Below are 27,551 nucleotides of genomic sequence, written 5' to 3' on the forward strand. Positions count from 1 at the left end.
GGATTAAGTAGCACCCAGACAGAAGGTACAAGGCCCACTGCCTGGCAGGCCAACAGCAAGGTCTGAGTCAATGTATCTCATTACTGGGGGGACTGGTTACCCCACCTCTACCCACACAGCAAAAGAGAGGGCCATGGAAAGTCCAGAGCACATGGTACCCATCATTCAAGTCTTTAGAGGGGTCATAGTACTTGCATAAAGCCTGCACACATTTCCAACAGATACTCTGAAAGCCCCTCTAGATAGGAGGTGTCCCCAGCTGCCTTTGCCCCCTCTGTCCACACACAACAGAGCCCCGCGCAGCCCTCACCTCGTTCGGGAGCCGCACAGGTGGCAGGAGTCCAGTGGTCCCTCTTCTTTCCTTTCTCATCATCCTGTTTTGTGTCCTGCTTTCGAAGAGACTGCCAGACCCACACAATGGTGTTGAGGTCTGGCAAAATCTAAAAGGGAAAACAAAAACCCCAGTCACACTAAACAAGGGAGAGAAACAAATGAAATGAACCTACGAAGGACAAGCAACAACGAAGAGAAGATAATGAGCACACGCAGGTGTGTAAGACACGGGATGTGGAGAGACAAGAGGCCCATGCCCCCCCCCCCCCCCCCGCCACTTCTGCTCTGTGCTGATTCTCACAATTGCAGACACCATGGACTTGGTGACAAAACAAGCCCTGAAAATTACAACAAATTGCCTGATGACTCATTCACCTGAGCAAGACACTGGGAATAAAGAAAGCTGACCCCTGAGTGGCTGGAGGTCTTGCCCAGCATGACCCCATCTACGATGATTGCCCTTCGCTACTTACCAGAAGGGGCCACAGGGAAGAGGGTGCAGGAGGGACCCTCACTCTGGCCCCCCTACAGTGTGGATGCGGTGACTGGGGAGGGAGAAACGAAGAGCTCCCGAAGGGACTGAGGTCCCATGGAGCATCCCAACCCCTCCACAGCACTTCATTCCGCACCCAGCCTGTCCTGGGACTGCCTCTCGCCTCGGTGTGCTGGCCTGTGACAGCTGGGAGGAATGCCCCAGAACCTCATCTGGAATGGCCAAAGCGGGTTTCCATGCCTACCTTGCTTAGAGCTTCTCTGAAGAGCTGCACAAACTCTCCCATCACTGTGGCCGTGTACACGCCTGATCCTTGCCACATCTCTTTATTCAGGCAGTGGTCAATAGTTTTCAATGCTCTTTTCAAAATGACAGAAATAAGGGATAAAGCTGTGTGTTTCACTGACTTGCTGTCCAACTGGAAAGAAAAAGAGGTAAATCCACAGTCTGTAGGCTGCACGGGTGGACACAGACCTCCCAAGTCCTGGGTCTGGCTGGCTCCTGCCTCTCTTGGGGGAAGCAGCAGCCTGGGGACCCTAACCTCTTGACCTCCTGCAGAGCTGACCTCAGCAGTGGCGATACAAAGAAGAGTCTAATAGTTATTTTTAATTGTTTCATTGTCTGTGTTTAGTCAGTCTTTCTCTGACAGCCACTGAGCTCCTATGGATTATCCCCATCAAGAACAGCCACGATCTCACCAGAACCCAACCCTGGAAAAGCATGTAATGTCGTTGAGTGCACAGGTGACAAAAAAAGGCACCACGCACTGAGTATGAAAAACCACCTCCAAGCTTGGTAAGCGTGCAGCCCCTCAATATAGGCCTCCAACAACCAAACTCTACCTGGGTTCAGAATGACAGCCAGGAAAGTGTTCCAAATCCCCACTCGCTGCAGAGAGGGAATAAACAGCTCAAGAACCTGAGTTATGACCAAAATGAGGGTACATCCTGGGAGACCCGGGCTCAGGCCTAGCCCTCACCAAGTCCATCGGGCCCAGGTGCATTCAAGGTATGGTGCAGCCCCGGGCTCACCGATGGGCCATGAAGACTGGCAGGCAGGCAGGCACACACAGAGTGGCTTTCGGATGGGCTTCCAGTTTAGCAAGCATGACACCACATTTTCCTAGCATTCCAATTAGCTAGGGGTTCATTTCGTACGGATGCTGGACATGAAAGTAGCGCTACATGAAATGCCCTAAGCCAGCAGTGACTCCCTCTCCATAATCGTTTCAAAGGCAGGGCCCGAACAAGTGTTCGTGGGCACACATTGCCTCCCAACACCTCATTTCCAGTTTCTAAAATGGGCTCTTTTGTGATTCTAAAATCAGAAATTAGACTAGTAAAAACTTTCAGATGACACTGTAAAGAAAAGAAAAACGTAAAACATACACATGTGTGCACAGAGAGTCCACAGCCTTAGCAGCCACCCCCAGACACACTCCCGAGTCGCCGGTCTCACTGTCACAGTCAGGAAGGGCCCACTCAGGACGAGGCCCACCCAGGGGACATCCTCTCCCATCAAGGGCACTACCCCCTGTCCTGAAACGACACTGGGAGAGGGAAAGGGTGGCTTTCCATCCCAGACCACCTGCCAGGACCACTCCCTGGGGGCACCAACACAGCCGCTGTGGACATGGTCTTCCACCCACAAACGGCAGCTCCGACATAGGCCTTTCAGTTCTGTTTCCTCGAAAGCCCCTTGAGATAAAACAGTCTGTGCCTCTCATCAGACTAATGAGCAAGTGAGCTGGGTCCTAATTTTGGTTATTGTGATTTGGCAACCTGAACAAATGGCCTTTCTGAGCAGCCCCACACCGGCTTCCCCCCTGCTCCTTGCCCACTGCCCACTCTTGGCACAGAACCTGGACAGGTACCAGAGATGCGGAGCCCCACTGCACAACCAAAGAAGTCCTCGCCACTCTGCACTGACTGCCCCATCATCGCTGGGGCCACCTCATGCCCATGCCACTCACCACGGCAGATCCCAGTCCTGCTGTATCCACAACCCAGCCTCTCCCGGCTAAGGCTCAAGGCCACCTGGGTTTAGGAGGGCCTGGCAGGGTCCACAGCCATTCACTTAAAGCCTCGGTACTATGCACGTGTCCCTCAAAACACAGCTTTTGGAAGGACTTGGGGACCTTCATAACAACGAAATTTAATTTTTCTGCAAATGTGTCACTTTTTTTTCCATGAACATCTCCTCTCAAAAAACCTGAAACAGCTGATCCTCAAAGTAAATGTTCTCCACTATTCACTTAAACCACAAAAGACAAGATTTGCTAAATTGTAGTCCTACTCCATCCACAAATCCTCAACTGATACTTCCATACATGACACTGCACTGCAGCTGAGCACACTGCCCTTCCTAAATCCAATAGACTCCCACCCTCTGGCCAGTGCAGAGAGCCATGCAGGGGTCTGTGGTCCTGCTCTGTGCTGGAGCAGTAACATCAGCAGCTGCATCCCCTGGCAGGAATGCTCCTCGGGCTCCAGGTCCCTTGCCCAGGTGAGTGGACACACGGGAAAGCCTGAGGCTCATTGACAAAACACCGTCCAATAAATCCAAGCAGGCATTCTCAGAACGATCCCCAAAAAGGCCAATGTGGTGAACTGAGAAAGTTCTAGCAGAAAGGCAACAACTTACATTTAATGCTTGGGTGAACATGATCTTATTGCACACCAGAGGTGCGGTGGTCACCATCACCATTGCCAGGAGCCGAGGCAAGGGGATGAACTCTCTGGTCTGAAAAGCCCGGGAAATGTCTGGCTGGGCCTCATAGATCTACGAAAAAGAGAAAAGAGCATGAGCTGGTTACGTTTCAAGCTTCAGCCTCACTGTAGGCACCCCACAGTGAAGCCATTCCAACAAAATGATTATAAGTGATAAAGGTCCAAGGCTTGCCACGAACAGGGTCCAGGAGATTAACCTCTGAATCTACTTGTTAGAGAAAAGTCAGATCACGAGACTGTTACCAGGGCAGTGACCTGCAAAGCAGAGCTCAGCTTGCAGCCTGGGGAGCCCCTTAAAACTTCTGATGGCAAATAAGTCACTGCTAGAATTAACAAACGTATTACTCTCAAGTTACTGCACTTGACGGGCACCTGACGAATTATGTCATCTTTTGAATACTTCATGACTACACTTTGGGGTAGGGATATTTTATATTAAAATAAAAAAACATTCATGGATGACAAAATTGGACCTCAACGAGGTTAAGTAATTTCCCCAGGGGCACAGAGCTAGAAATCAGTGAAGCAAGGACTTGCACCCAGGCCTGCAAAGGTCATGCATTTGCCCCCTACCCTTCCCTGGGCAGAGCAGCTACCAAGGGGGGTGATGGCCACAGGACTACCTTCCCCCAAATGAGGAGGCAAGATGCCTCCTTATTGTCCCAAGATATACATGGGTACTGCATACACACACACCCAGGAAAAATGAGAGAATATTTGAATGAAAGCTTGTTTTACAGATAATCCCATGCTCAGATCGAGGCACAAGAAAACAATCCTAGATATTTCACCTTAGGCAGGCCACAGATCAGAGAGAGCATGACTGAGCCAGGCAGTACGGCCAAAGAATGTACAATTGGTACCTCCATTGTGGGATGAAGGAAGGCTGTTGCCTGTGATTAGAAGATGTTAACAGTGGTGCCTGAGTGGCTTAGTCAGTTAAACAGCCAACTCTTGGTTTTGGCTTGTGGGATCAAGTCCCACGCCTGGCTCCATGCTCAGCGGGTAGTCGGCTTGAGATTTTTCTCTCTCCCTCTACCCCTCCCCCTGCTCATCTGCGTGCTCTTTCTCTCAAATAAATAGATCTTTAAAAAAAAAAGATATTAATGCATAGTCACTTAGATTATTTCATAGCTTACTTCAAGCTGTTCTAAGTACTTAAAACAGTAGTCTTTAAAACGATCCTACATTTCAGACATTTCACTAATTCCAGCCTAAATGTGCTAAAATTCATTAAGATCTCACTCCAAGCAAAATCTGGATGAAGGCGATGAATTTGGCTTAACAGACTCGAAAGGCATCCACCTCAAAATTCAGCTCAATGAAAAGCTGAATGTCTTCAGAGGACCAGATGCCAGCCTGACACATTCTAAAGCACCCTTGAAGAATGCCTGAAAGGTTCTCCATCCTGACGTTCACGGGCACGTCACTGTCTCTCTCCCTAGGCACCATGTCTCTGCTCCTGACACTCTGCCCACCACCTGACACACTCCGGAATGCCCAGGTTTGTTACCTTGTTCAGTAGTTTGATGTTATTTGACCAAGTGGACTTCACTCTTGGGAGAAAGGAAAATGTGACTTCCTTGAAGTATTTGTTCAGTAAGTCCGGGCACACTTTGAGGATGTTCACCACAAGCTCACCCACCAGCTCGTCGTCAGCGGCGGTTTTCAAACCCAACAGGAAGTGCAAGAGGGTCAGGTTCCCACCTCTGCCAGAGAGAGGAGAGAAGGGTCTGCAGCATTTTCACAACACACCGTGAACACAGTTACAACACAAGGGGCTGGCAAACTGCACCTCTGAATCTCCCTCATGACACAAAGTGGGGTGTTCCCATGGCCTGTGGGGTTCCAGCTCTCCAACAAAGGGCTTCAATTTCCCCCTGTATTTCTGAGTGGCTGAAAGTCTCCACTTTGTCCTGTTCTCCCATTTCTCTTTGCCTCCCTTGAGTTCCATTTGATTTTTATGCAGAGGAAGAAACCTACTCTCTGTCTCCACCCCATCCACCTGCCAGTCTGCCCAGAAGTCAAGGCTACTATAAAGAAAGGACCAAACCCGCTGGGAGGAAGGAATCCACGCCCAGAATTTCACTGTGAGATTTTCCTGACCTCTTTCCTCTAAATGCACATGAAAAAGCACATGTGTAAAGAAATATGCATGTTGAGCATTAAGTATAAAAGAGAGGATATGTTTTTCTTTTGAAAAGATTTTTAACGAAGGTGCTTGCAAAACTGCCTTGTGGTCCAGTGCCACAAATTTCTGAAATGCGACAAAATGGCACAGTCTCCACGGGTTTTCCACCTCCTCTGTTTCTAACTTATTTCTAATTCCTGTGCTTTCACTTAGCAGCCACAAGCAGCTCATCTAGGGGAAAATAATCTACTGTATGAAAATATTCAAAACTTGTCCCAAAGTGGGCAGTTTTCAAAAGTATAAGATCATAAAAATAATAATCAAGAAAACCTGTGGACATTAAAACTTGCAGAAAGTAAGCAACTAGCCCAGGATCTACAGAGGCAAACCCACAGGACTCTATGTTTACCCCCAGATCCTTCTAAGGAAGGATGATTTTTCATTTCTGCCTGTCCCTGGGAAGTCATAATTCCAGAAAATCTCAGAATTTACCACTAGCATGCACGTTGACAGCTTCTAGGATCCTCACAGGTTCCATATCCCCTTATAAAACTGACTAAAACTAAGATGCAATACGCAGTTTTACATATAATAATTTTTCAAAAACTGCATTAGAGGGTAATTTGATCAGAAACCTATGCTCTATAAGTCTAAAAAGCTTACATTCTTAATATGAAAATTTCACGAGCAAAAGTTTGTGCTATCAAATGAACACAATGCTGAATCTACAAAGTACGCTAAAAATACGACACATCCACGTTATTTCAAGCAGTATTGTAATAAAATAGATGACATTTATATTTACAGTGTGCAACACGTGCCAGCCACTGCTCCAGGCAATTTCCACACGCTACTTTTCTCTAAGGTGGATACTAATTTTGATTCCATTTTACAGATGTGGCAACAGAGGCAGAGAGAAGCAAGTATTTGTCGAGGTCTCACAGCTGACTCCAAATTCTGTTCTCTTAACTTTCACATCAGGGGTTGACAAACTACAGCCCACCATCTGTCTTTGTAAATAAAGCTTTATTGGAACAGTTACACCCATTATGTCCATGGCTGCTCCACTACGACAATGGTAGAGTTGAGTGGTCACAATACAGACTGTATGGCACACCAAGCCTAAAATATTACCTTTCCCTTAGAGAAGTTTACCAACCCCGGCCTACGCTGTAATGCCTCGCTTTCAAACATTCATGATGTGCCAGGCACTGTCCTAGACCCCGGGGATCCCAAAAAGACCAGCCTATGTTCTCATCAATTCTTGTCTATCAGGTAACGAACAAGTAAATAAACAAACGTGCATGGTGGTACTAAGTCATGGTCAAAAGCAAGAGCCAGGCATAAGGGCAGTGACAGAAGATGGGCTATTTCAGAAAAGGGTTGCCAGGGAAGGCCTCTCCGATGTGGTGACGCGAGCCCTGAATGGAGCTGCAAGAGCCTTACAACTACTGCCAGACAATACATTTTAATTTTCTCTAAGTTTTACATCAATATCCCCACAAACAAAATTCCCTTCCTCTTCTAAGTGCAAACATCTGCATTTGCCCCGGCTTCAAAAAACTGATATAAGCCACAGCTTATTTGAACAAAACCATACCTACAAGTTAATTCAAATATGTTCATCAAATGATGATCTATTTTATGGGTCTTACAGAGGAAAACACATGTGTTTTAGGCATGTTATATACTACAAATCTTATATATTACACGTTATTATACAAAGCATATGTTAATGTTAATATATGCTATATAATACGTATATTTGATTATAAAAATCTGCTGTTATCTTTAACAAGCAAGTGACCTGATTTTTTTGCTGATGAGGGAAAAGCTACACTATCATGAAAAAAAGTTAAAAGAAAAAGAAATGAGGTGGGGCAAGTTAATTCACAATGACCTCAGAATCAAAACAAGTCACAAGCAGGAAAAAAATATCCACCGTGTTATCTCATTCTGAAGGAATCAGTCATCTGCCTGGGTGGGTGAAACTAAATCAAACCACCTGTATCTTTATAAAAATAAAATGCCACAGAGGTAAATAAAAAATTAATTAATTAATTAATTAAAGGTATTCATGATGACCAGAAAATATTCCTAATATTTTTACAATCGAGAGGGAAAAAAGCAGGTTAATAAATCCAACAGTATGCTATTTTGGTTATTTAAAAACTAGTAACACGGATATGTATTACAGCTAGACTAAAACAGAAGGTCTAAGAGAACATAATTCTGGGGCACCTGGGTAGCTCAGTCAGTTAAGTGCCTGCCTTCAGCTCATGATCTCAGGCTGGAGATCAAGCTCCGCATGTTGAGAGTCTGCGTCTCCCTCTCCCTCTGCTCCTCCCCACCCACTTTCCACACATGCTTACCCTCTCTCTCAAATAAATAAAACCTTTTTAAAAAGATTTTTATTAATTAAATTTAAAATAAATACACAAGCTTAAATTATATATATAAATAAATGGGGAAAAAATAAATAAATGAAAGAACATAATCTAAACTATCAGGTCTGGGCTTTGCTTCCTCACTGATGAAATGGCACCGTAACTGTGCAACATAAAATGAAATACAAAAAAACCAAACTGTGAAAACCTAGCTCATTAGCGGCTGTCTTTGAGGAGAGGAAGGACTATTGTGCCTGGTACGAGGATGGGCTTAGAACCAGACTCCCTGGGTTTCTTTTTTTTTTTTTTTTTTTTAATTTTTATTTATTCATGATAGGCACACAGTGAGAGAGAGAGGCAGAGACACAGGCAGAGGGAGAAGCAGGCTCCATGCACCGGGAGCCTGACGTGGGATTCGATCCCGGATCTCCAGGATCGCGCCCTGGGCCAAAGGCAGGCGCCAAACCGCTGCGCCACCCAGGGATCCCGACTCCCTGGGTTTCAATGTGAACTCTGCCACTTACGGGCTGAATGACCCAACCTCTCTGTGCCCACCTCCCTTATCCGTTAAACTGGGATCACAGTGGCTCCCACCTCAGGAGAGCATCGAGGCCCGCAAAGGGGCTCACACTCTCTGGGGAGGCAGAGGTAAAACTTACCCTCAGACCCAGCCAATGCCACATCTGGAGTGAAACCCGCAGCACCTCGCTGGGTGAGACATCTCCTACTGGGCTACCCCCAGCCCTTTGCCCTGAGGGCCTGTAATGGGCAGCCACTCTCCAGGTCACCAAATGTTCATCGCTGAGATGAGTTAGGTAATGTCTAGAATCCTAGTTGTAATCCAGCACGATCCCATCACTCCACTGGGTCTCCCCAGCAAGTCATGTATGTGAGGAGTACTGAGGAGTGCACACTCGGGGTTCCCAGGGGTGCTATCTTACCTGCCAAGGGTGCCGAGCGATGCATCGTAAAAATTAATCCCATGCTTGAGTGAACAGCACAGATCCATCAGGAAGGTGTGAACAAGCTCCCTCACCATGGTTTTCCCTGCATCCTCAGCAGAAGCCTACAAGGTTTTTTAAAAATTCAATGAAAATCTCAAGTTTATAAGCCTCGGTAAGAGCTGTGGAGTAAAACTGGATAATACCAGGCACCTGATGACCTCTTAGAAAACATCTTGAATTCTTCATATCATTCAAAAAAAAAACAAACAGAAACACCAATCAAGATTTTAAAAACCCACAGCTTATGCATGGAATTGAAAAAGAAATTAATAAGTTTTTTTTTTTTAATTTTTTTATTTATTTATGATAGTTACAGAAAGAGAGAGAGAGGCAGAGACACAGGCAGAGGGAGAAGCAGGCTCCATGCACCGGGAGCCCGACGTGGGACTCGATCCCGGGTCTCCAGGATCGTGCCCTGGGCCAAAGGCAGGCGCCAAACCGCTGCGCCACCCAGGGATCCCAGAAATTAATAAGTTAAATAAAAAACAACAACAAACAAGCTCATGGACACAGAGAAAGACTGGTGGTTGCCGGGAGTGGCAGGGTGGTGAAGGAAATGGATGAACTGTTTTTTAGTTCAAATAAACTGAGTTAAAAAAGAAAATATTTCTTTTTGAAGTTGAATGGAGTTGCTAGAACAAGAAACTACAGATAACTCAACATTTTTATGTTATTTTGTATTGTTTCCAAGTACTTGACAATAAGAGTTTTCATTTAATTTTTACAGCAGCCCCATGTGTCTGGCAGAGCAAACCAATGGTACAGCTGAAGTCCCCACTGGGCTAGCGAGTGAAGAGCCCCCATGATTAAAGTTTCTCTTTATGAGGCACCTGGGTGGCTCAGCAGTTGAGCATCTATCTGCCTTTGGCTCAGGGTGTGGTCCCGGGGTCCTGGGATCGAGTCCCACATCGGGCTCCCTGCATGGAGCCTGCTTCTCCCTCTGCCTATGTCTCTGCCTCTCATGAATACATAAAATCTTAAAAAAAAAAAAAAAAAAGCCTCTCTTTACAGCATATACTTCAGTTACAGAATCATTTCTTTAAGCTTCTCTTTGCTTTTGTGCTGATACTATGATAGAAGAAATACAGTTGACCTTTGAACAACATGGGTTTGAACTGCACAGTTCTGCTTATGCGGATTGCTTTCCATAAATACAGTGCAGTACTATAAATGTATTTTCTCCTATGATTTCCTTAATAACATTTACTTTCCTCCAGCTTACTCCACTGTAACAGCATGGTATATAATACACATAACGTACAAAACGTGTTCATCGACTGTTTATGTTATGGGTAAGTCTGCCAATCAACAGTAGGTTATTAGTAGTTAGGTTAAGTTTTTCAGGAAGTCAAAAACTGTATATGGATTTTTGACTGCATGGGGGTCAGCGCCCCTAGCCCCTGCCTAGTTCAGGGGTAATGTGAATTTGGTCTGCACCCCCAGTTCCTGGAGGAGGGCTTCCAAAACCGCTGTACATTCCTGAGTGATGGGGTGAGACTAATGTCCATACAGAGTTCTAAAATCCCCTAGACTGTCCTGAGTGATAGGAGCATTTTTTATTCTAATGAGGCCAAACTCTTAATGGGCTCCTGGATAGCTTCTGGCTGGAAACCAGAATGCAACCAGTGATGAGAGCATTACCTAACTCTGAATTTGAACATCCTCACCTATAAGGTAGAACCATTAAAAAAAGAAAAAAAAATACTCTTAAGAGGGACAAGTTTAAACCTGTATTTTTAAACAAGCTTAAGAATGACTTAATTTCTCTTGCTCTTTTGAATAAAATTCCACGTTTGGGAGTGTTTTTATTAAGCCCCCAAGGCTTCCTGGTAATAAAGCATACAAAACATGTTGAAAACAAGAGGACAGAGGCAAGTCACCAAGATAAAAGGAGGTAAAACACAGGGCTCTTGAGAGGTAAATTACTATAAAGTTCACAGGAAGTCTGAGCCTTCACTACTCTGGCCAACTCCATGTTCAGAAACACCCTGAGGAAAATCAAAATGAGGAGAATTAAAAGGTACTCCAGCCTTGGGTCAACTCGAGAGCAACTGGTCTAACTCAACACTTGAGTGACTATTACAAAATAAATCACACATGTCAGGAGTTGAGGAAATTGGGGTTTTCCTAAGGCACTTGGGATCCTGAAGTGAAAGCAATTGGCCTTGAAATTCTAAAGGCTCATATGGAAAGAACAGAAAGATGGAAAAGAAGAGGTCAATGAGAGAAGGAAGAGAGCCTGGATCAACACCATGTGTCTACAGGGCAAGCCCTGTAGGGAAACCAGCATGTCACTCAGCTAAAGGAGTAAGAGTTTTCTCTTTAATGGAAGCAAAAAAAAAAAAAAAAAAAGTCTAATATCAGATTACTGCAGAGATTAAAAAAATAAAATTTGAAAGACCGTATTACATCTAGGTAGAGAATTAATATAATCATAAGCCAAGAGACCCAGATTAAATGGGGGATCTTTCTTTTTTTTAAAGGCAGGTGGATTCCTCAGCCTCCAGCGGTGAGGACCACACGCTAACAGTAAGGTCAATTCAAAGCCAACAGGACTGTACCTCAACATTTTCCAGGTTTACATCAACAATCCCATTCCAGCTGTAGAGAGCTGCTATGTGGTTCAATAACTGCCCGGTAAAGAAACGCACCTTCTGGGTTTTCGTGATATTTTTATTGTGAACTACCTAAAAACAATAGAACAAATTAATTTCAAGGAATTTGATTTTTAGAAGTGTTTCTTGTACTTCGTCATTACAAAAACCACGTAAGGCCTATGGCAAAAAGCTTGACTGAAAAAAGGAAAAATATGAAGAGAAAAACAACAAAAGTCAACAACCTTTGAACCATCCTAGGATATGCACAGTTAGCATCATGGTACATTCCCTTTTAGCTCTCTGCCCCGCAACACGTAATATATACATACACGTACCATTTGTTTATCTCTTTGAGATTATACTTAGAGTTTTCTGCCTACTTATATAGCATGAGCTTTTTCCACATTATTAAAAACGCCTTTAGGGATCCCTGGGTGGCTCAGCGGTTTAGAGCCTGCTTTCCACCTAAGGTGTGATCCTGGAGTCTCGGGATCAAGTCCCACATCGGGCTCCCTGCATGGAGTCTGCTTCTCTCTCTGCCTCTCTCTCTGTCTCTCATGGATAAATAAATAAAATTAAAAAAAAAATAAAAATAAAAACTCCTTTAGAACCTCATTTTGGAGGGCTCGATATCACTCTAGCCTGAGTGACCATAATTTATTTCACCTTTCCCATGGTGTGTACAATTAGGCTGTTTCCACTCTGGCTGTCATCAGCATCCCTGTACAGAGTCTGTATCCCTGATTATAGGGCTAGAAATGGGGCACTGGTTCTCAGCTCCCCATAAACCCACTCCCAGAACCTCTAGGGATGTGGCCCAGATGTATGTGTTTCAAATTTGCTTCCTGGGTGATTCTGAGAACCTCCCAACACCCCCAAGGCTAGGAACATCTTTAAGACCTTTGACACATACTGCCAGACCCGCTCTAACACTTCCTCCACAAAAGTACCTGATTCAAAGCATCTCTGCTAGCAATGAATATCATTGTTTTAAAAGATGCATGTTAATTTGATAGGTGAAAAAAAACCTGTTATCTCCTGACTTATATTACTTTTAGTCAGGGTTTCTTAACCCCAGCACAAATTGACATTTTGGGCCAAATAATGGTTGTAAGGGACTGTCTTGTGCAATGTAGGATGCTGAGCACCATCCCTGGCTCTGCCCACTTGTACCAGTTGTACTTCTCCAGTCATGACAACCAAAAATGTTTCCAGGTGCTTTCAAATGTCCCACAGTGGGGAGGAGGGGCACAAAATCACTCCCAGCTGAGAACCACAGTTTGAAATATTATGCTAACTAGCTATTTTTACAGGGACTACCAATTCATGGTTTTCACTTTTTCTACTGGGAGGGTCATAGTTTTTCTAACTGATCATTTAAGTTGCTTTTGTATTAAAGACAGCAATTCCTTCAGCCAGTTCTAAAATTTCTACCAGATGCTTGTAAAAGGCAGAATATGTAAGGTAATTCAAAATAATGTTTTGCTAAGTGTGTAAATGAAAAACAGCTGTAATTTACAGCTTTCAATTAATCCAAGGCTTCCCGTGAAATAGTGAGCAACTCCTGGTGTGATAATATGGAAGCCTTAAGAAAGTTTTCCATTTCACCTATAAGTCAACCCTAATGTGTGCCCTACACCATTACAGCTCTAGGGTCCTGTCAAACACTGGAAAAGACAAATGACAGGAACACTGAATAAGCACGTACCTTGGTTTTCAGCGTGGATAACAAAATATTGATGGTAGAAATCCTGTCTTCCTTTATGCCTGAGCTAAAGATGCAAGGAATAAATTCTGAAAGTAAAAGGTTCACAGCATTAAACTCAGAAATATTTTGAACATGAGAACAGATGAGAGAACATTACTTCTTAAAATGGCGCAGCACACAATGCCATTTTCTTCTTTTTTTAGGTTTTGTCTTTCTTAATTATGCAAGTTTACAGTAGGAATAACTACTTCATAGGAAATCAGTATCTAAAGGTAAAACAATAACAGAACCATTAAAGTTCATTAGTTCTGTTATTTCACTTTCCTTTTCTCACATTAATTTAAATAAAATAAAAATAAAAATAATAAATAAATAAATAAATAAATAAATAAATAAATAAATAAAATTAATTCTGAAAAAAATTAATGCTGTATTGACCGTTTGAATGTATGGTATGATTATGATTTTGCTAAATGTCTCTCTTTGCTTAGAATTGCTCAGAGTTACATTTTAAATGATGGTCATCAGGAGGACCCCTGGGTGGCTCAGCGGTTTAGCACCTGTCTTCGGCCCAAGGCATGATCCTGGAGACCCAGGATCGAGTCCCACGTCAGGATCGAGTCCCACGTCAGGCTCCCTGCATGGAGCCTGCTTCTCCCTCTGCCTGTGTCTCTGCCTCTCTCTCTCTCTCTCTCTGGGTCTCTCATGAATAAATAAAATCTTTAAAGAACTAAAATAAATGATGGTCATCATTTTATTGACTGGTGGTAGAATTCAGAATGATTGCTTTCTTTTCAAACTTCTGGATCCCCAAGGAATCAGCCACCACAGCTTGATGCCATACCATTGCTAATGTACTGGTGATACAGGGGCAGAAACATCAGAGCAATTATAATTTCACCTGCTCCAGAGGTGCTCCATGGGCACACATTCTACAAAAGCAAATTCATTCCCCAAAAATGAAAAATTGGAAAATACCACTGTTACTAAATACTACAGTGTTAACCTCTAGATTACTAGCTGTGAGCCTTCTGATATTCTGATCCATATTCTGTTCTATTTATCTTTTAGTAAAATGGGATACTTGACAGCTTTACACTGAGTTTATACCTAATTGCATACTGTTTAAAAGGCTGATGTCAGGAAGCATATGTCAACATCATTTTTAATAGCTGCATTCCATCTTACGATTAGCCCTCAGTTTGCACAATCAATGCCTTGCTGGTGGACAGTTAGGAGTTCAATTTTCAGCTAATATGAAAAAATATCCCCTAAGAAAACCTCTACTCACATCCTTAATTCTTCCCTTAGGATAAATGACTAGACATGGAAAGGCCAGATTGAATGTGTTTAAAGTTCTGATGCATACTGGCCTAAATGCCTTGCAAAACACCAATTGAAGTGCAGCCCTGTCTGTTAGCAGTGTAGGTGAATAACCCCAAATCACAGTCTTTTAATGAAAGTCAGACAGCTGAGATGAGCCAGGGGAATTCTGCAGAACTCCTAGCCCTGGCAGCAGCAGCAGTTCCCACAGGAGCTGGCCCCAAGCAGGAAAGGCACGCAATGAAGTTATCTCCACGGTGCTTCTTCCCTAGTGCAAGGTGGCTACGCGCACGGACCAGAGCTAATATACAGGGTGATCAGCACCTACACCTTGTTGTTAAATGGTGCCTGGCAATCATCTGGAGAGAGCTTAGGTCTTCCACCCTGGGGGAGGTGAGAGACAGGCTGGACACCCGACCACATGGGGCCACAGGCACCACGTCATTCCTCCAACAACTCCCAGAGCTCCAGCAAGGAGCTCACCCCACCTGCAGACAGAGCTGGATTCTAGGGGGGGTTCATACAGAGCAATTGCCATGTGCTAAGTGTGGTCTGGCGCTACTATTCCTTGTCTTACTGAATGTCTTGATAATATGCAAGTGCTCTCAACTAACTCAACTAAACCCAGCCTGGCTCTAGGGTGACAGCCACCAGAAGGTGGTCCAGTTGGAATTCCTTGAAGCTCTATAAGTGATATTCTGGTTAACATTTGGTAAAGCTATCGAAGTAACTAAACTTTATTTTTTCCTTAATTACAAAGGAAAAGCAGGTAGCCAGGGTACGTATCTACCCATGTTCTGAAACCATAAAGCCCCCTTTGTTCATACGAGTCTCTGAAGTTTGCATCCATTCTTTGTTGGGACATCGCTCAGCATTCCAGGGAACATAGCAAGAATACCTCTGTTCATGCTGACTAGCCACCTCCCAACCGCACTGACCTGACTGGAAGCTTCACCGCATACGCGTCCTTCATTCTAGCGTGCAGCAGCAGCTGCAAAAGCTGCAGACCTTTTTTATCCTGGGAAAACTGCTTTGCAGGAGACTTTCCAAAAACAGCTGCAATCAGGCTTTGCTATGAGACAGAGGCACACCTACCTTTCAACTCCAGCACTTGCATGATCGTGCTGTCATCGCCGGCAATCAGAAAGGAAAGGGCAAACTGAATGTAGGCCAGCCGGACATCATGCACACCCTAGGGGGAAGGAGACCATGTGTCATGTGTATATCCATACCCTTTGCCCAGCGCCAAAGCAAGAATGCAGCAACGGAAGTCTCTGGTCTTATGCTGTCAGGAGGCTCAAAGTCTAAAACCAGCAGTCATCTCTCTGTGGGAACACAGGGTTTTTTCTTTGCTCTTTTCTCTCCATCTTCTGCTCTATTTTTCTTTCCTTCAAGCTGTTTCTACATACAAAAGTATGGAGGTCCTGGGTGGCTCAGTCAGGTAAGTATCTGACTTGGTTTTGGCTCAGGTCATGATCTCAGGGTCAGACATCAGATCGAATCCTGTGCTGGGCTCCACATTGGGTGTGGAGCTGCTAAAGAGTCTCTCTCGGGATGCCTGGGTGGCTCAGCGGTTGGGCGCCTGCCTGCCTTCAGCTCAGACGGTGATCCTAGGATCCGGGATCAAGTCCCGTATCAGGCTCCCTGCGAGGAGCCTGCTTCTCCCTTTGCCTGTGTCTCTGCCTCTCTGTGTCTCTCATGAATAAATAAATTAAAAAAAAAAAAATTCTCTCCACCCCCCTTCCCATCCTCCTTCTCTTAAAAAAAAAAAAAGAAATAAAATGTCAAGAAACAAGCCAAAAATAAAAATTATCAAGATGTCTATCTGCATTACATATTTTCTTTTTTTTTTTTTTTTGCATTACATATTTTCATCCACTGTGCTTAAAAGCCATAGCATAATGGCTCACTGCTACATAAACATAAAAGTATGGGTAAAGTATAGTTGTGTCCCCTTCCCCCATCATACTTAAACATTTGTGGTTCATGGACCACTTCAGCATAGAGCAGAAGATTCTCAGCCCATCTAGATACCATCTATTTCACTTCCCAGTGAAATCATATACACTTTTTTGAAAATCCAGAGCCAATGGAAAGACCGGTTCTACTTTAGCTGACACCAGTGAGGTGATGTCTGGGTTATATAGGTTACTATAAATTAGGTACTATAAATGCACTCTGGACATCAAAGCACAGATGCTGTCACATTACAAACCAGTGTGGCTTTTCCAGGAGAGTGGACATCCTCAAGGAGGGCCCACAGGCCATGGCCAGTCATCAACACTTCAGGGGAAGTTATGGGGACCATCTGATCAACTATCCCTCCCAGTAATTTTAAGACACACATCGTGTCTTCTCGTCTGTTTCAAACCCTGGTGGCTGATCATGTGCATCGCTCATTGGCTGTACTAGCACTAGCTCATATACACTGGGATCCTCCGGTCCTTCAACTGTACTCTCCCCCTACTTCAGTTATTCCAAAGATATCTTAATTTGCTGCAAAGAAGTTAATACCATGGAGAATTATTGCCCTTGGATGCCTGGAAAAATTAAGAAGTCTGTCTTCCAGATAGTTCCATTCCTATTAGTAATGGCAGGGTGGTGGTAATGATGGTGGAATGGTGAAGAGGAGGACATCATTGTCATTTATTGAGCACTTACTATACACCAGACACTAAGTCAAAGGCTGCATATGTGTGATTTCATTTACTCCTTATGACAACTTGAGGTGGAGATGCCTTCTATACCCATTTTACAGATGAGGAAATGGAAATTTAAAAAACTCATTCCAGGTCCCATAGCTACTAAGCAAATATGTCCTAGAACTAGACATTGTTCAAACATACCACTTCCTGCTCAACTTCATGTCTGACTACAGAGAAGTGCTTTCTTCTCAGAACTTCCAGAGCATTTCTTTTGTTTTTCATTTTTTCAGAGCATTTTCATTTTGCTTTTCCTCAAGATGAAAGGACTACACTTGGAACCATTTAGGTCTCTATGTGAGTATTTCATTACTTCTGTCTCGTCCTGCCGGGTGTATGTTTCTCAGGGAGAGAAGAAAGGCCATCTGACTCATACTCTGCAACATCTGGATGGGGGATCTTACACGTTGACTGTATTCCTGGGTCTACACCTCCACCCATGCCCCACAGCATTCCAGCAAGACCTTATCAGACCTTACTCCAACTCCACTATGAGCTTAAAACCATCCTCCTTATCCCAGGGACTACTCTAGAGACCTCCTCACAATGTGGAGTTTGGATACCATGTGAAAATGAGCTGCATTTCCTCAGAGTACAGCAACGTTTTGGTGCCTTCAAAATTCACCAATTCAGTGTTGTTCAAACACCACCTTTATTCAAGATGCCATGATCTCAGGCCGAGAGAGGACATGGCAATGACTAAGATATTGTCCCTGTCCTCAGGAAGCTTAACGTAAACACTGCTCCCAAGCTACCTAGATGCCTGGTCGTTGAAAGAAACCTGTCAACTAATCCAAGCACAGTTAATTTGTTGGCCTTATCTATGTATGCCTTGTGTTTCAAAAGAATGCTGGTATGATGCTGAAACTTGCCTGGTAAGATTAAATTAGGTTCTGTGCTCTGCTAGCTAGTTGGGAAGGTTCTACACGTTCTGGGGTTTTGGTTGTTAGGGTTTTTTGTTTTGTTTTGTTTTGTTTTTTTGTCCACTTAAGTCCTGGAAGCAAGAGTCCTAGAACGTGGATCTCAGTTATGTACTATTCTAGATCTTTCCATCCTGCTTGTACATAGCAACTGGGACTAGATCCCCTCCAGGGTACCAGCCCGCCCCCCCGCTCGCCTCAGCAACGAGTTTTGAGCTGACATGGAATGTCTTCACCTCCTGGTATCCATCTTGTATATTCCAGCCAACCCCAAATTTCAGGTTCCTAACATCGTGGACAAGCCAAGATGCCCAAGAGATAGCATCCGCACACCACTCCAAGCAGTCACGGCCATGCCTCCTGCTCATCCTCGACTAGACAGCCCCTCACTGTCCCCTGGGCCTCCACCTCCATCCCCAGCAAGCCCCATCAAAGGCAAGAGGGTCACATGCTTACTCCTCATTCCTACTCTGTGACTTCACAATGCTATTCATCCTAGGAAGAAAGCATCCTGAACTCCTTATGGCTTGTTCTGCAAAACACTGTCTAAAATAGACCAAAACATATTTGGTAAAACTCCTTTTTGGCAAACGACATGAACAGTGCTTTCTTTGGCTGGATGAAAAAGAACCATAATCCTCTCTCCTCATGAGGCTTTAATAATTCCCTCAAAATGTTAAAAAATGCACTTATTAAAAAAAAAAAAAGATCTAGATAACCATCAGCTTCTTCAATAACTAAATGACATGAAAAAAAAAAAAAGGTTGGGGAGAGGGGATCCCTGGGTGGCTCAGCGGTTTAGCGCCTGCCTTTGGCCCTGGGCGCAATCCTGGAGTTCTGGGATCGAGTCCCACGTGGGGCTCCTGGCGTGGAGCCTGCTTCTCCCTCCTCCTGTGTCTCTGCCTCTCTCTCTCTCTCTCTTGCTCTCTATCATGAATAAATAAATAATTAACTAAAAAAAAAAAAAGGTAGGGATCGAAAACTCAACATTAAGAAATTTAAGAAACATACCCACCAAACACGATACGTAGCCCTGGTCTGGATCCTGATTTGAAACACAAAGTGTAAGGACATTTCAGAAATGGTGGGGAAAAACTGAGACCAAACTGGGCATTTGGTGATATTAAGAGTTATTTATGGTAACATGTACAAGAATAGTACTGTGGTTTTGTGTTTTGTTTTTTAAAGATTTTATTTATTTATTTAGCAGAGAGAGCACAAGGAGGGGGAGTGGAAGAGGGAGAAGCAGATACCATGCTGAGCAGGGAGCCTAATGCAGGGCTCGATCCCAGGACCCCAGGACCATGACCTGAACCGAAGGCAGATGCTTAACCAACTGAGCCCCCCGATCGCCTCTGGTTTTGTTTCAAAAGGTTGCTTTCTGTTAAGAGATACACACTGAAATATGCATGAGGGAATATGGTTCACATGTGGGATCAGCTATACCTGATTACCCCAAAACAAACCAAAAACACGGCAGAGGTAACTGTCTGCAGCTGGAGGATGGGTACATGGGGGGTTCTCTGGGCTGCTCTCTATTTTTTAACGTCCTCATTCAATATCCATGAGACTCATTCCTATGTGGAACATAAAAATTTAATGTCTAAAAACCATTTCCCATGACAAAATAGTTAAGGTACACCATAAACTAAAAAAACACTTCCATCTTGAGAATAATTCCCATTTTACAGATCAAGGACATGTAAAAACACTTGTCAAGAGGACCCTGAGGTGAGGCAGCACATGCACAGCCTATAGCTGGCATCCATTCAGGCAGAGGAGCCCTACTTCTAGAACTTTCTCTCATGTCTTGGTGGGTGGTCGGGGTACTGATGTATTTTACTTACAGGGCTGAGCTGGTTGAGATCAGAGAGACAGGGTGGAAGCGGGAAGGGAACTTGCATCATTACTGACAGGCCGACTGCCAAGCTAAGACCAAAGAACCGTGACATTTGCCCTAGTGTGCAAACAGCACGCAAATTCTTTTTATTAGAAATGCATTTAAATGTCAGTAACCATTATTCAACGAATGGAATCTGTTGACACATTCAGGGTATGTAAATAACTCACAGTAATAAAAAAGAATATCCATGAGACACCAAGACCTGGAATCTTCTCCTCAGAGCACACCTTATTTGTCATGCCAGGACCACCCTTAACACTGAGCTGACCTCACAGAGCCAGAAAAGTTATCGGGTGTTACTATGATTAACCTTCAGCCTATTACCTGGCAGTGTGGAAACTTACTAATTTCCCCGAAGAGTGAGATGACAGGGTGCAGAAGTAAATCAGGCTAACGTGGCTCTCTGCTTTGGCAGACACGTGGGTAACTGTCGGTCTGCTGTCTGTGCAGGGGTCAGGGGTGTGGAGCGGGGAGCCCCAGCTGTCCTCGGGGCCAGCTGGGAGCGCTGAGACAACTACGGCTGGTGCGCAACAACTCTCCCGCTTCTGAGTCCTCCCGCTTCTGAGTCCTCCCACTTGTGTTTCCTCCTCAAGACTCTAAACCCAAAGGAAACTTCTAGAGTCACCAGGGAACTTTTTCTATAAAAGCTCTCCTGAAAACCAGTCACGCTTCCATTCCCTTTGGCATAGTCCGACAGCTACTTGTTACTTGTTACAAGACTCACTGGCGGGTAGGGACACCTGGATGGCTCAGCGGTTGAGCGTCTGCCTTCGGCTCAGGTCCTGATCCCGGGGTCTGGGATCAAGTCCCGCAATGGGTTCCTTGTGGGGAGCCTGCTTCTCCCTCTACTTATGTCTCTACCTCTCTGTGTGTGTCTCTCATGAATAAATAAATAAAATCTTATATATAAAACAAAAAGATTCACTGACGGGAAACACAAGGAACATTAAAAAGCCATATGTGTCCTCCATGATGATGTCACTGGTTTAAACCTCCAAGGGTTTTCTCCGAAGTGGACAGAATAGAAACGGGACTGGGATGCCCCAAGGTCCATGCTGCAAGGCACACGGAGATCATTTCTTTTGCTCTGTGAAGATGCTCACAAACTATGTCATCCTCACAGGCCTGAGCCCCCAGAGAAGCTGTCCTCAGATGTCCCTGTTGTTCAGGCTCTGCCACATGTTTCTCTACACACAGGCCTTCCTCTCCTCCCATGTGAGGACCAAGGCCAGAGAAAGGACAACAAACAAATCAAGATGGCCCTCCAAAGGGAAAGGAAATACACAGGAGGGACAAGACGCTCAGAGCTCCTCACCTTTGAATCCCTCTTGGTGGCCAGGGTGTACAAGGTCTTTTTATTCAAATCAAAATGACTGCAGACATCCCTGGCAGCCTCAGGGCCCTGGGTCACCATGGCGGCCAACAGGTTCAGGCAGGCTCGAGCCATCCTGCACAGGGACGAGAAAATCAGGCATGTCAGGAACAGCAGAAGCACCGAGCCAGCTGTGCTCCTGGTTGTAGGGTCTGCTCTCCCCAAACCAGAAAGAGGAAGCAAAGAGACACCAGACAGGCTCTAGAAAAGAATATACAACTTGACAAAATCTCCAAACAAAGCTTAAAGATTGAGTCTGAAGAGGATCCAAGGATACAAAATGTGAGATACAAAGAAGATGGCAATTTCTCTCTCTGGGAAATCATTCTGTAACTGGGAGACCCACAGCTCCCCTGCCACTGCAGGGCACAGGGGGAGACTTGTTCAGAGCAGGCTCTCAGCAGCCTTCCCGTCCCACGGCCACCCGGGATCTGTGGTTTACTGCACACCCGCCACACTCCAGGCATCGTCCTAGGTGGTGGAAGACCAAATCTTCTAGGCCACTCAAGGACTCCACCTGCATGCACCTTGCATTCTAGCGGAGGGAAACAGACAGTCAAGAGTATTAAATCAAACATCTAGCTGTGCAAACAGACCTACAAACAGATACTTCTGTCCACAAGCAAACGGATACAAAGTGACAGCAGATGGGCAGTGGTGAAACAAGGCCTCCCTGAGATGCCACTTCTGCACTACAACATCCTGAAGTGGAGAGGCAGGGAGTGTGTGACCAACATGAAGAGCCACTGGGGCAGAAGGATGGACAATGGCAAGAATGCCTACAAGGTTCCCACGACAGCAAGAAGAATAGCAGGGCAGGAGTGAGATGGACACACAGAAGAGTCAGCAACAGTGAGGGGCTGGTCAGCAGGAAATGAAGGGGCAGAGCCACAGCCGTGATGGCCTCAGAGCCTGCTCAGCTCCGCTCTATGAGTGGAAGGAAGGTCAAGTGCACTCAGGGAGAGATGAATGCAGACCACATCATGAGTAGTCCTGCCACATATAGGCAACTTACCTGTAGCCCGAGGCATACAGGGACTCACAGATGAGCTTCATGTGGTTATTTATTAGCTTTTTCACGATGTTGGTCCCTACAACGTGAAAATGGGAAAGATCGCTCGCAGTCCGCAACAGTATGGCCTCAAAAACTTGAAATATTAACAGCATCTGCAAAGAAATGAAATGCCTATGCATCAGCTCATTTGGGTTTTTCTTTTCCCCCCTCCATACATATGCTTCTCGTTTTAGCCAGTTACTTTAAAACCTCCAACAGGGACGCCTGATGGCTCCATGGTTGAGCATCTTGCCTTTGACTCAAGGCGTGATCCCAGAGTCCTGGGATCAAGTCCCTTATCAGGCTCCTTGCATGGATCCTGCTTCTCCCTCTGCCTGTGTCTCTCACGAATGAAAAAGAAATCTTTAAAAAACAAAACTTCCAACAGATCCTGGGCCAAAGGCAGGAAGGTGACAGCCTAGCAGGTAGCTCTGCAGATCCCAGGCTCTAAAATCAGTCTCACTTTCATAGTCTAGCCAAAGAGAGAACTGCTTGCTTACAGTTCCACAAAATGAGATGAGGAGAGAAATCTTGACCAGGCCTCACTGCTTTGCGGATATTAGGGTCTTATAGCAATAACCCTGAGCTTTCAACAGGTTCATAAATATTCCAAACTTTGAACCTGTTTGGAACCAGAAAACCAGGGAACTCAGTATCTGTCTGCAACCATGACATGTGGTTTCTACCTACTTCCTTTCTGTTAAAACAAACCATGTTAAGGCGGTACCTGGCAAGCTCAGTCAGTAGAGATCATGTGACTCTTGATCTTGGGATTTTAAGTTTGAGCCCCACGCTGGGTGCAGAGATTACTTAAAAACAAACCATATCATAACCAAATATATTTAGATTAAGAATCTATGACCCGGGATCCCTGGGTGGCGCAGCGGTTTAGCGCCTGTCTTTGGCCCAGGGCGCGATCCTGGAGACCCGGGATCGAATCCCACATCGGGCTCCCAGTGCATGGAGCCTGCTCCTCCCTCTGCCTGTGTCTCTGCCTCTCTCTCTCTCTGTGTGACTATCATAAATAAAAAAAAAAATTTAAAAAAAAAAAAAAAAAAAAAGAATCTATGACCCTTCCTTCTGGTATCATTCACTAATATGAGGTTAGCACTTTCCACTAAAATGCTTTGATAAGTCATGATGCAAAACTGAATGTATTCCTACAGCAAAAAAAAAAAAAAAACCAAAGTATCATCTTCTACAGAAAGCTGGTAGTGTCCTAGAAATTTTTTTTTAAGATTTTATTTATTTATTCATGAGAAACAGAAAGAATGAAGGAGAAGTCAGGTTCCTGTGGAGCAGGGAACCCAATGCGGGACTCGATGCCAGGACCCTGGGATCACTGAGCCGGAGGCAGACACTTAACCAGCTAAGCGACCCAGGAATCCCATCTTGGAAATTTCTATCATATTTTCTCTCCATCAAGCTTAACACAATAGTGGCATGAACTTTTTCTCCTCTTCAGCAAGCCAGGTAAGGACTAACGTACTTCACTTTCAGGTCGCTTCTCCCCATTCAGGAGTTGGAAGATCTCTGCACACTCAACAGAAATCTTTATGTACCCTTCCACAACATCATATACGTCTTCTCGAGGTAACTTCTTGGCAGCAGCGACAAACGCTTCTAAGGCTGAAATAGAGTAATGTTCAAAGGTTAACAAGGACTACCTCTTTAGCAACAATCACAAGCCACCACTGTGACAAGAGGCAGATGTCTGGCATCCAGGGGACCGGAACCACCACTTACTGAGAACGAGAAGACAGCAGCAATGTAGACACAAGGATATCAAGGATTCTGACACGGCCTTTTCTCTATCCCCAGGGAGGGTACGGGCAACAGCATTCAAAGGACCTGCTTTAAAGCCCAACCCATCTTGGTGCGGTGATCTACCCTTGGGCACCCTCTGGGTCCTGACCAATCTAACCCTGAAGCCCTACCCCTGCCCCACAAACGGGGTAAAATCAGAGAATGGATAAAGAGAAGGTGGTATATCTCTGTGAATAGGTCTATATACAATGGAATATTATTTGGCCTGAAAAGAAAGGGAAATCCTGCCTTTAACAACATCCTTTGAGGGCACTGAGCAAGATAAGTCAGAGAAAGACAAATACTTTATGTTCCACTTATGTGAGGAACCTAAAAGAGCCACACTCATAGAGAAAGAGAGCAGAATGGTGTTTGCCATGGGATAAGGGGTGGGGGAAATGGGGAGATGTTGGTCAAAGTGTACAAACTTCCAGCTATAAGATGAGGAAGTTCTGGGTGCCTGGCTGGCTCAGTAGGAAGAGTATGTGACTTTTCATCTTGGGGTCGTGAATTTGGGGCCCATGTTGGGAGTAGCGTTTCCTTTAAAAATAGTAAGATAAGTTCTGGGGATCTAATGTACAGCATGGTGAGTATAATTAACAGTAGTATATTATATGCTCAAAAGTTATTCAGAGCGTAGATCTTCAATGCTATCACACATAAAAATGGTAATTATGTGAGGGGATGGAAGTGTTAACCAAGCTGGTCATCATCCACTGTACACCTTAAACTTAAATCAGTTATGTCAATAATGTCTCGATAAAGCTGGAAAAAAAAAAAAACCCAAAAACCTTTCCTAATACCTGGATGAAAGCAAAACCTTACATCTGTCAATTCCACTTCCCTGATCTTTCCATCAGGAGATCTCATCACAGAAAGTTATGAGAACATATTAACAGGGAGAGAGAATCCAAGATAAAGACCAGATTCAAACACAAATTCAATACAGCCTCATACAAAGGATTCACCGATCACCCTCTGACTTCAGCCCTGCCACATCTTCCAACTTTCTTCTGCACCTACTGCCTATCAACCTGAGTTTCCTTGGGAAACCTGTTCAAACGCAGCACCTGAATGCCATGAAGCTCTCTGAGCAAAATCATGAATATTTACATGAATGAAGATCTTTTAAATAATTAAGCATGCTCTTTCTTCTGCCACGAACATTCCTGTCCCTGTTTCGACCTCATCCTACAACTCCATGAAAAGCCACTTACGCTGGGGAGACTTCTCTGATCTCCCAGATTAGGTCTGAGGCCTGGGGACATCAGGAACCTCTCCTTTGGAGGACTGGTATGTAGAACTCTCCGTATGTGATTTTATTGATTGCTATCTGCCTTCCCCACTTCACTATTTGTATGTTCCATAATGACAGTGCCCATGTCGGTTATACTCGCCATTTTTTCCCTAGCAAATAACAGCCACTAGTAAATAATGAACAAGTGAATGAATGAATGAATGCATTCATATATAATTGTATAATGTATAATTTGTACACATTTGTACACATTTGTATACATTTGTATAATGTGTAATTGTATTCATGTACAATTGTATAATGTATAATTCTATGCTAAAGCACCTATCATCTTTATAACAGTGGCTGGCAGCTTCAGGGATCAAATGTTTACAAACAAAATTTAGGGACACCTGGGTGGCTCAGTGGTTGAGCATCTGCCTTCAGCCCAGGGCGTGATCCTGGAGACCTGGGATCGGGTTCCACATCAGGCTCCCTGCATGGAGCCTGCTTCTCCCTCTGCCTGTGTCTCTCCCTCTCTCTCTCTCTGTGTCTCTCGTGAATAAATAAAATCTTAAAAAAAAAAAAAAGATTGTTTAAAAAAACAAACAAAACTTACAGAAAACAAATGATTAATTGGAGATATTCTGGCCGTCAACTTTATAATCCCTTTAGCCCAGAGACACTGTTTTATTTTGAGACAGCACCAGTGTCTCCACATAGCAGCGGATTCAATTGTGGGTTTTTTTCCCCCATCACCTACATACTTCCTCATGGATTACAAGCAGCTGTGAAGAAGGGTGATCGATCACGCTTTTCAGAAAGTGAAATTACAGAATCTGCTCCATCTTAGTCACTTGGTCAAACCTGGTCCTTGTGGGGCTTCAGGAGGTGGCTTAGGACATGTCATCGGATCAGCCTGAGTGTTTGGAGGCTCAAAGCTCCTGAAAACAGCGCTGACAGCCACAGAGAAGCAGCAAACCTTCTCACTGAGCAGCCCCGAGCTGGCTCGCAGCTGGGACTCGGCAAGTGCGTAAGTGTCGTCTGCTGCGTGAAGCGGTGGAGCCCGTATCTGCCTCCCTGACCCTTGCAACCACGAGGTTTTGGAGCTTGCGGAGGGATGCCGCCCGGCCAAGGGAGGCGTGCAGTCGCGTGGGGCGGTCACCACCCGGCAAGGGGGGCCCTCCGCCGTCGAGCAGCCGGGCCTCAGTTTCCCGTCTGCACACCGGAAGGCCCGGCTCGGTGGCTCAGACAGGGAACGGCGGCACAGAGGAGAGTCGGGCCGGCGTAGGGCCGCGGCCGGGCCCCGCCCCGCGGGCACCTGCTCTCCGTCCCCGGCGGGCCCCGCACTCACCCGGCTCCGCGCCCTGCGGCTCCCGCAGCTGAGCCTTGAAGCGCACGCCCGTGAGCTCTTCGGAGCGGGCCCGCTTGGCTGCGCCCGCGCGGGGAGCCGCGCCGTCCTGGCCGCCCGGGGCCTTCCTCTTGGGGACTCCCATGGTCGAGAGCGCGGGGGCGCGCGGGGACCCTCCGACCCGGGGTCCCCACAAAAGGATGCCCGGAAAGCGGCGGAGCGCCCCTGCTCGCCCCGGTGCCACACGTGCGCCGGAAGGGGCGGGGCCGGCGGAAGGGGCGGGGCCTCAGGAAAAAGCCCGACGTCAGGGGCCGAAGCCGACGGAAGGGGCGTGGCCTAGAGGCATGGCGTGGCCTTGAGGGCGTGGCTTCGGAGGGGGCGTGGCTTCGGAGGGGCGGGGCCTGAGGGAGGGCGGGAGACCCGGGAGGTGGTGCAGGGGAGAAGGCGAGGCTGCATCCGTGCGCACCCCCGAGTTTTTTTACTGTCTCCCGCGTCCTCGCT

General features: G+C 45.4%; 1 protein-coding gene across 2 annotated transcripts in view; it reads right to left on the bottom strand.

The window, feature by feature from the left end:
* URB1 (URB1 ribosome biogenesis homolog) overlaps positions 1-27,324 on the bottom strand; it is a 71,175-nt gene extending 43,851 nt beyond the window's left edge. Inside the window, exons 1-12 of one of the 2 annotated variants that reach the window (XM_035709452.2) lie at positions 27,054-27,324; positions 24,146-24,285; positions 22,618-22,769; positions 21,546-21,678; positions 15,801-15,897; positions 13,383-13,468; positions 11,639-11,764; positions 9,015-9,139; positions 5,069-5,264; positions 3,470-3,607; positions 1,071-1,244; positions 311-440 (exon numbers count right to left, since the gene is read on the bottom strand). In XM_035709452.2, the coding sequence (XP_035565345.2) occupies positions 311-440; positions 1,071-1,244; positions 3,470-3,607; positions 5,069-5,264; positions 9,015-9,139; positions 11,639-11,764; positions 13,383-13,468; positions 15,801-15,897; positions 21,546-21,678; positions 22,618-22,769; positions 24,146-24,285; positions 27,054-27,195 (1,639 nt within the window). In that variant the 5' untranslated portion in view covers positions 27,196-27,324. Of the gene's footprint in view, positions 1-310; positions 441-1,070; positions 1,245-3,469; positions 3,608-5,068; positions 5,265-9,014; positions 9,140-11,638; positions 11,765-13,382; positions 13,469-15,800; positions 15,898-21,545; positions 21,679-22,617; positions 22,770-24,145; positions 24,286-27,053 lie in introns of those variants that run through there. The other variant, XM_035709453.2, reaches the window with a different exon arrangement.
* Between the last annotated feature and the right edge of the window lie 227 nt (positions 27,325-27,551).

Source organism: Canis lupus, chromosome 31, assembly GCF_003254725.2.
Source record: "Canis lupus dingo isolate Sandy chromosome 31, ASM325472v2, whole genome shotgun sequence".
Classification (NCBI taxonomy): domain Eukaryota; kingdom Metazoa; phylum Chordata; class Mammalia; order Carnivora; family Canidae; genus Canis; species Canis lupus.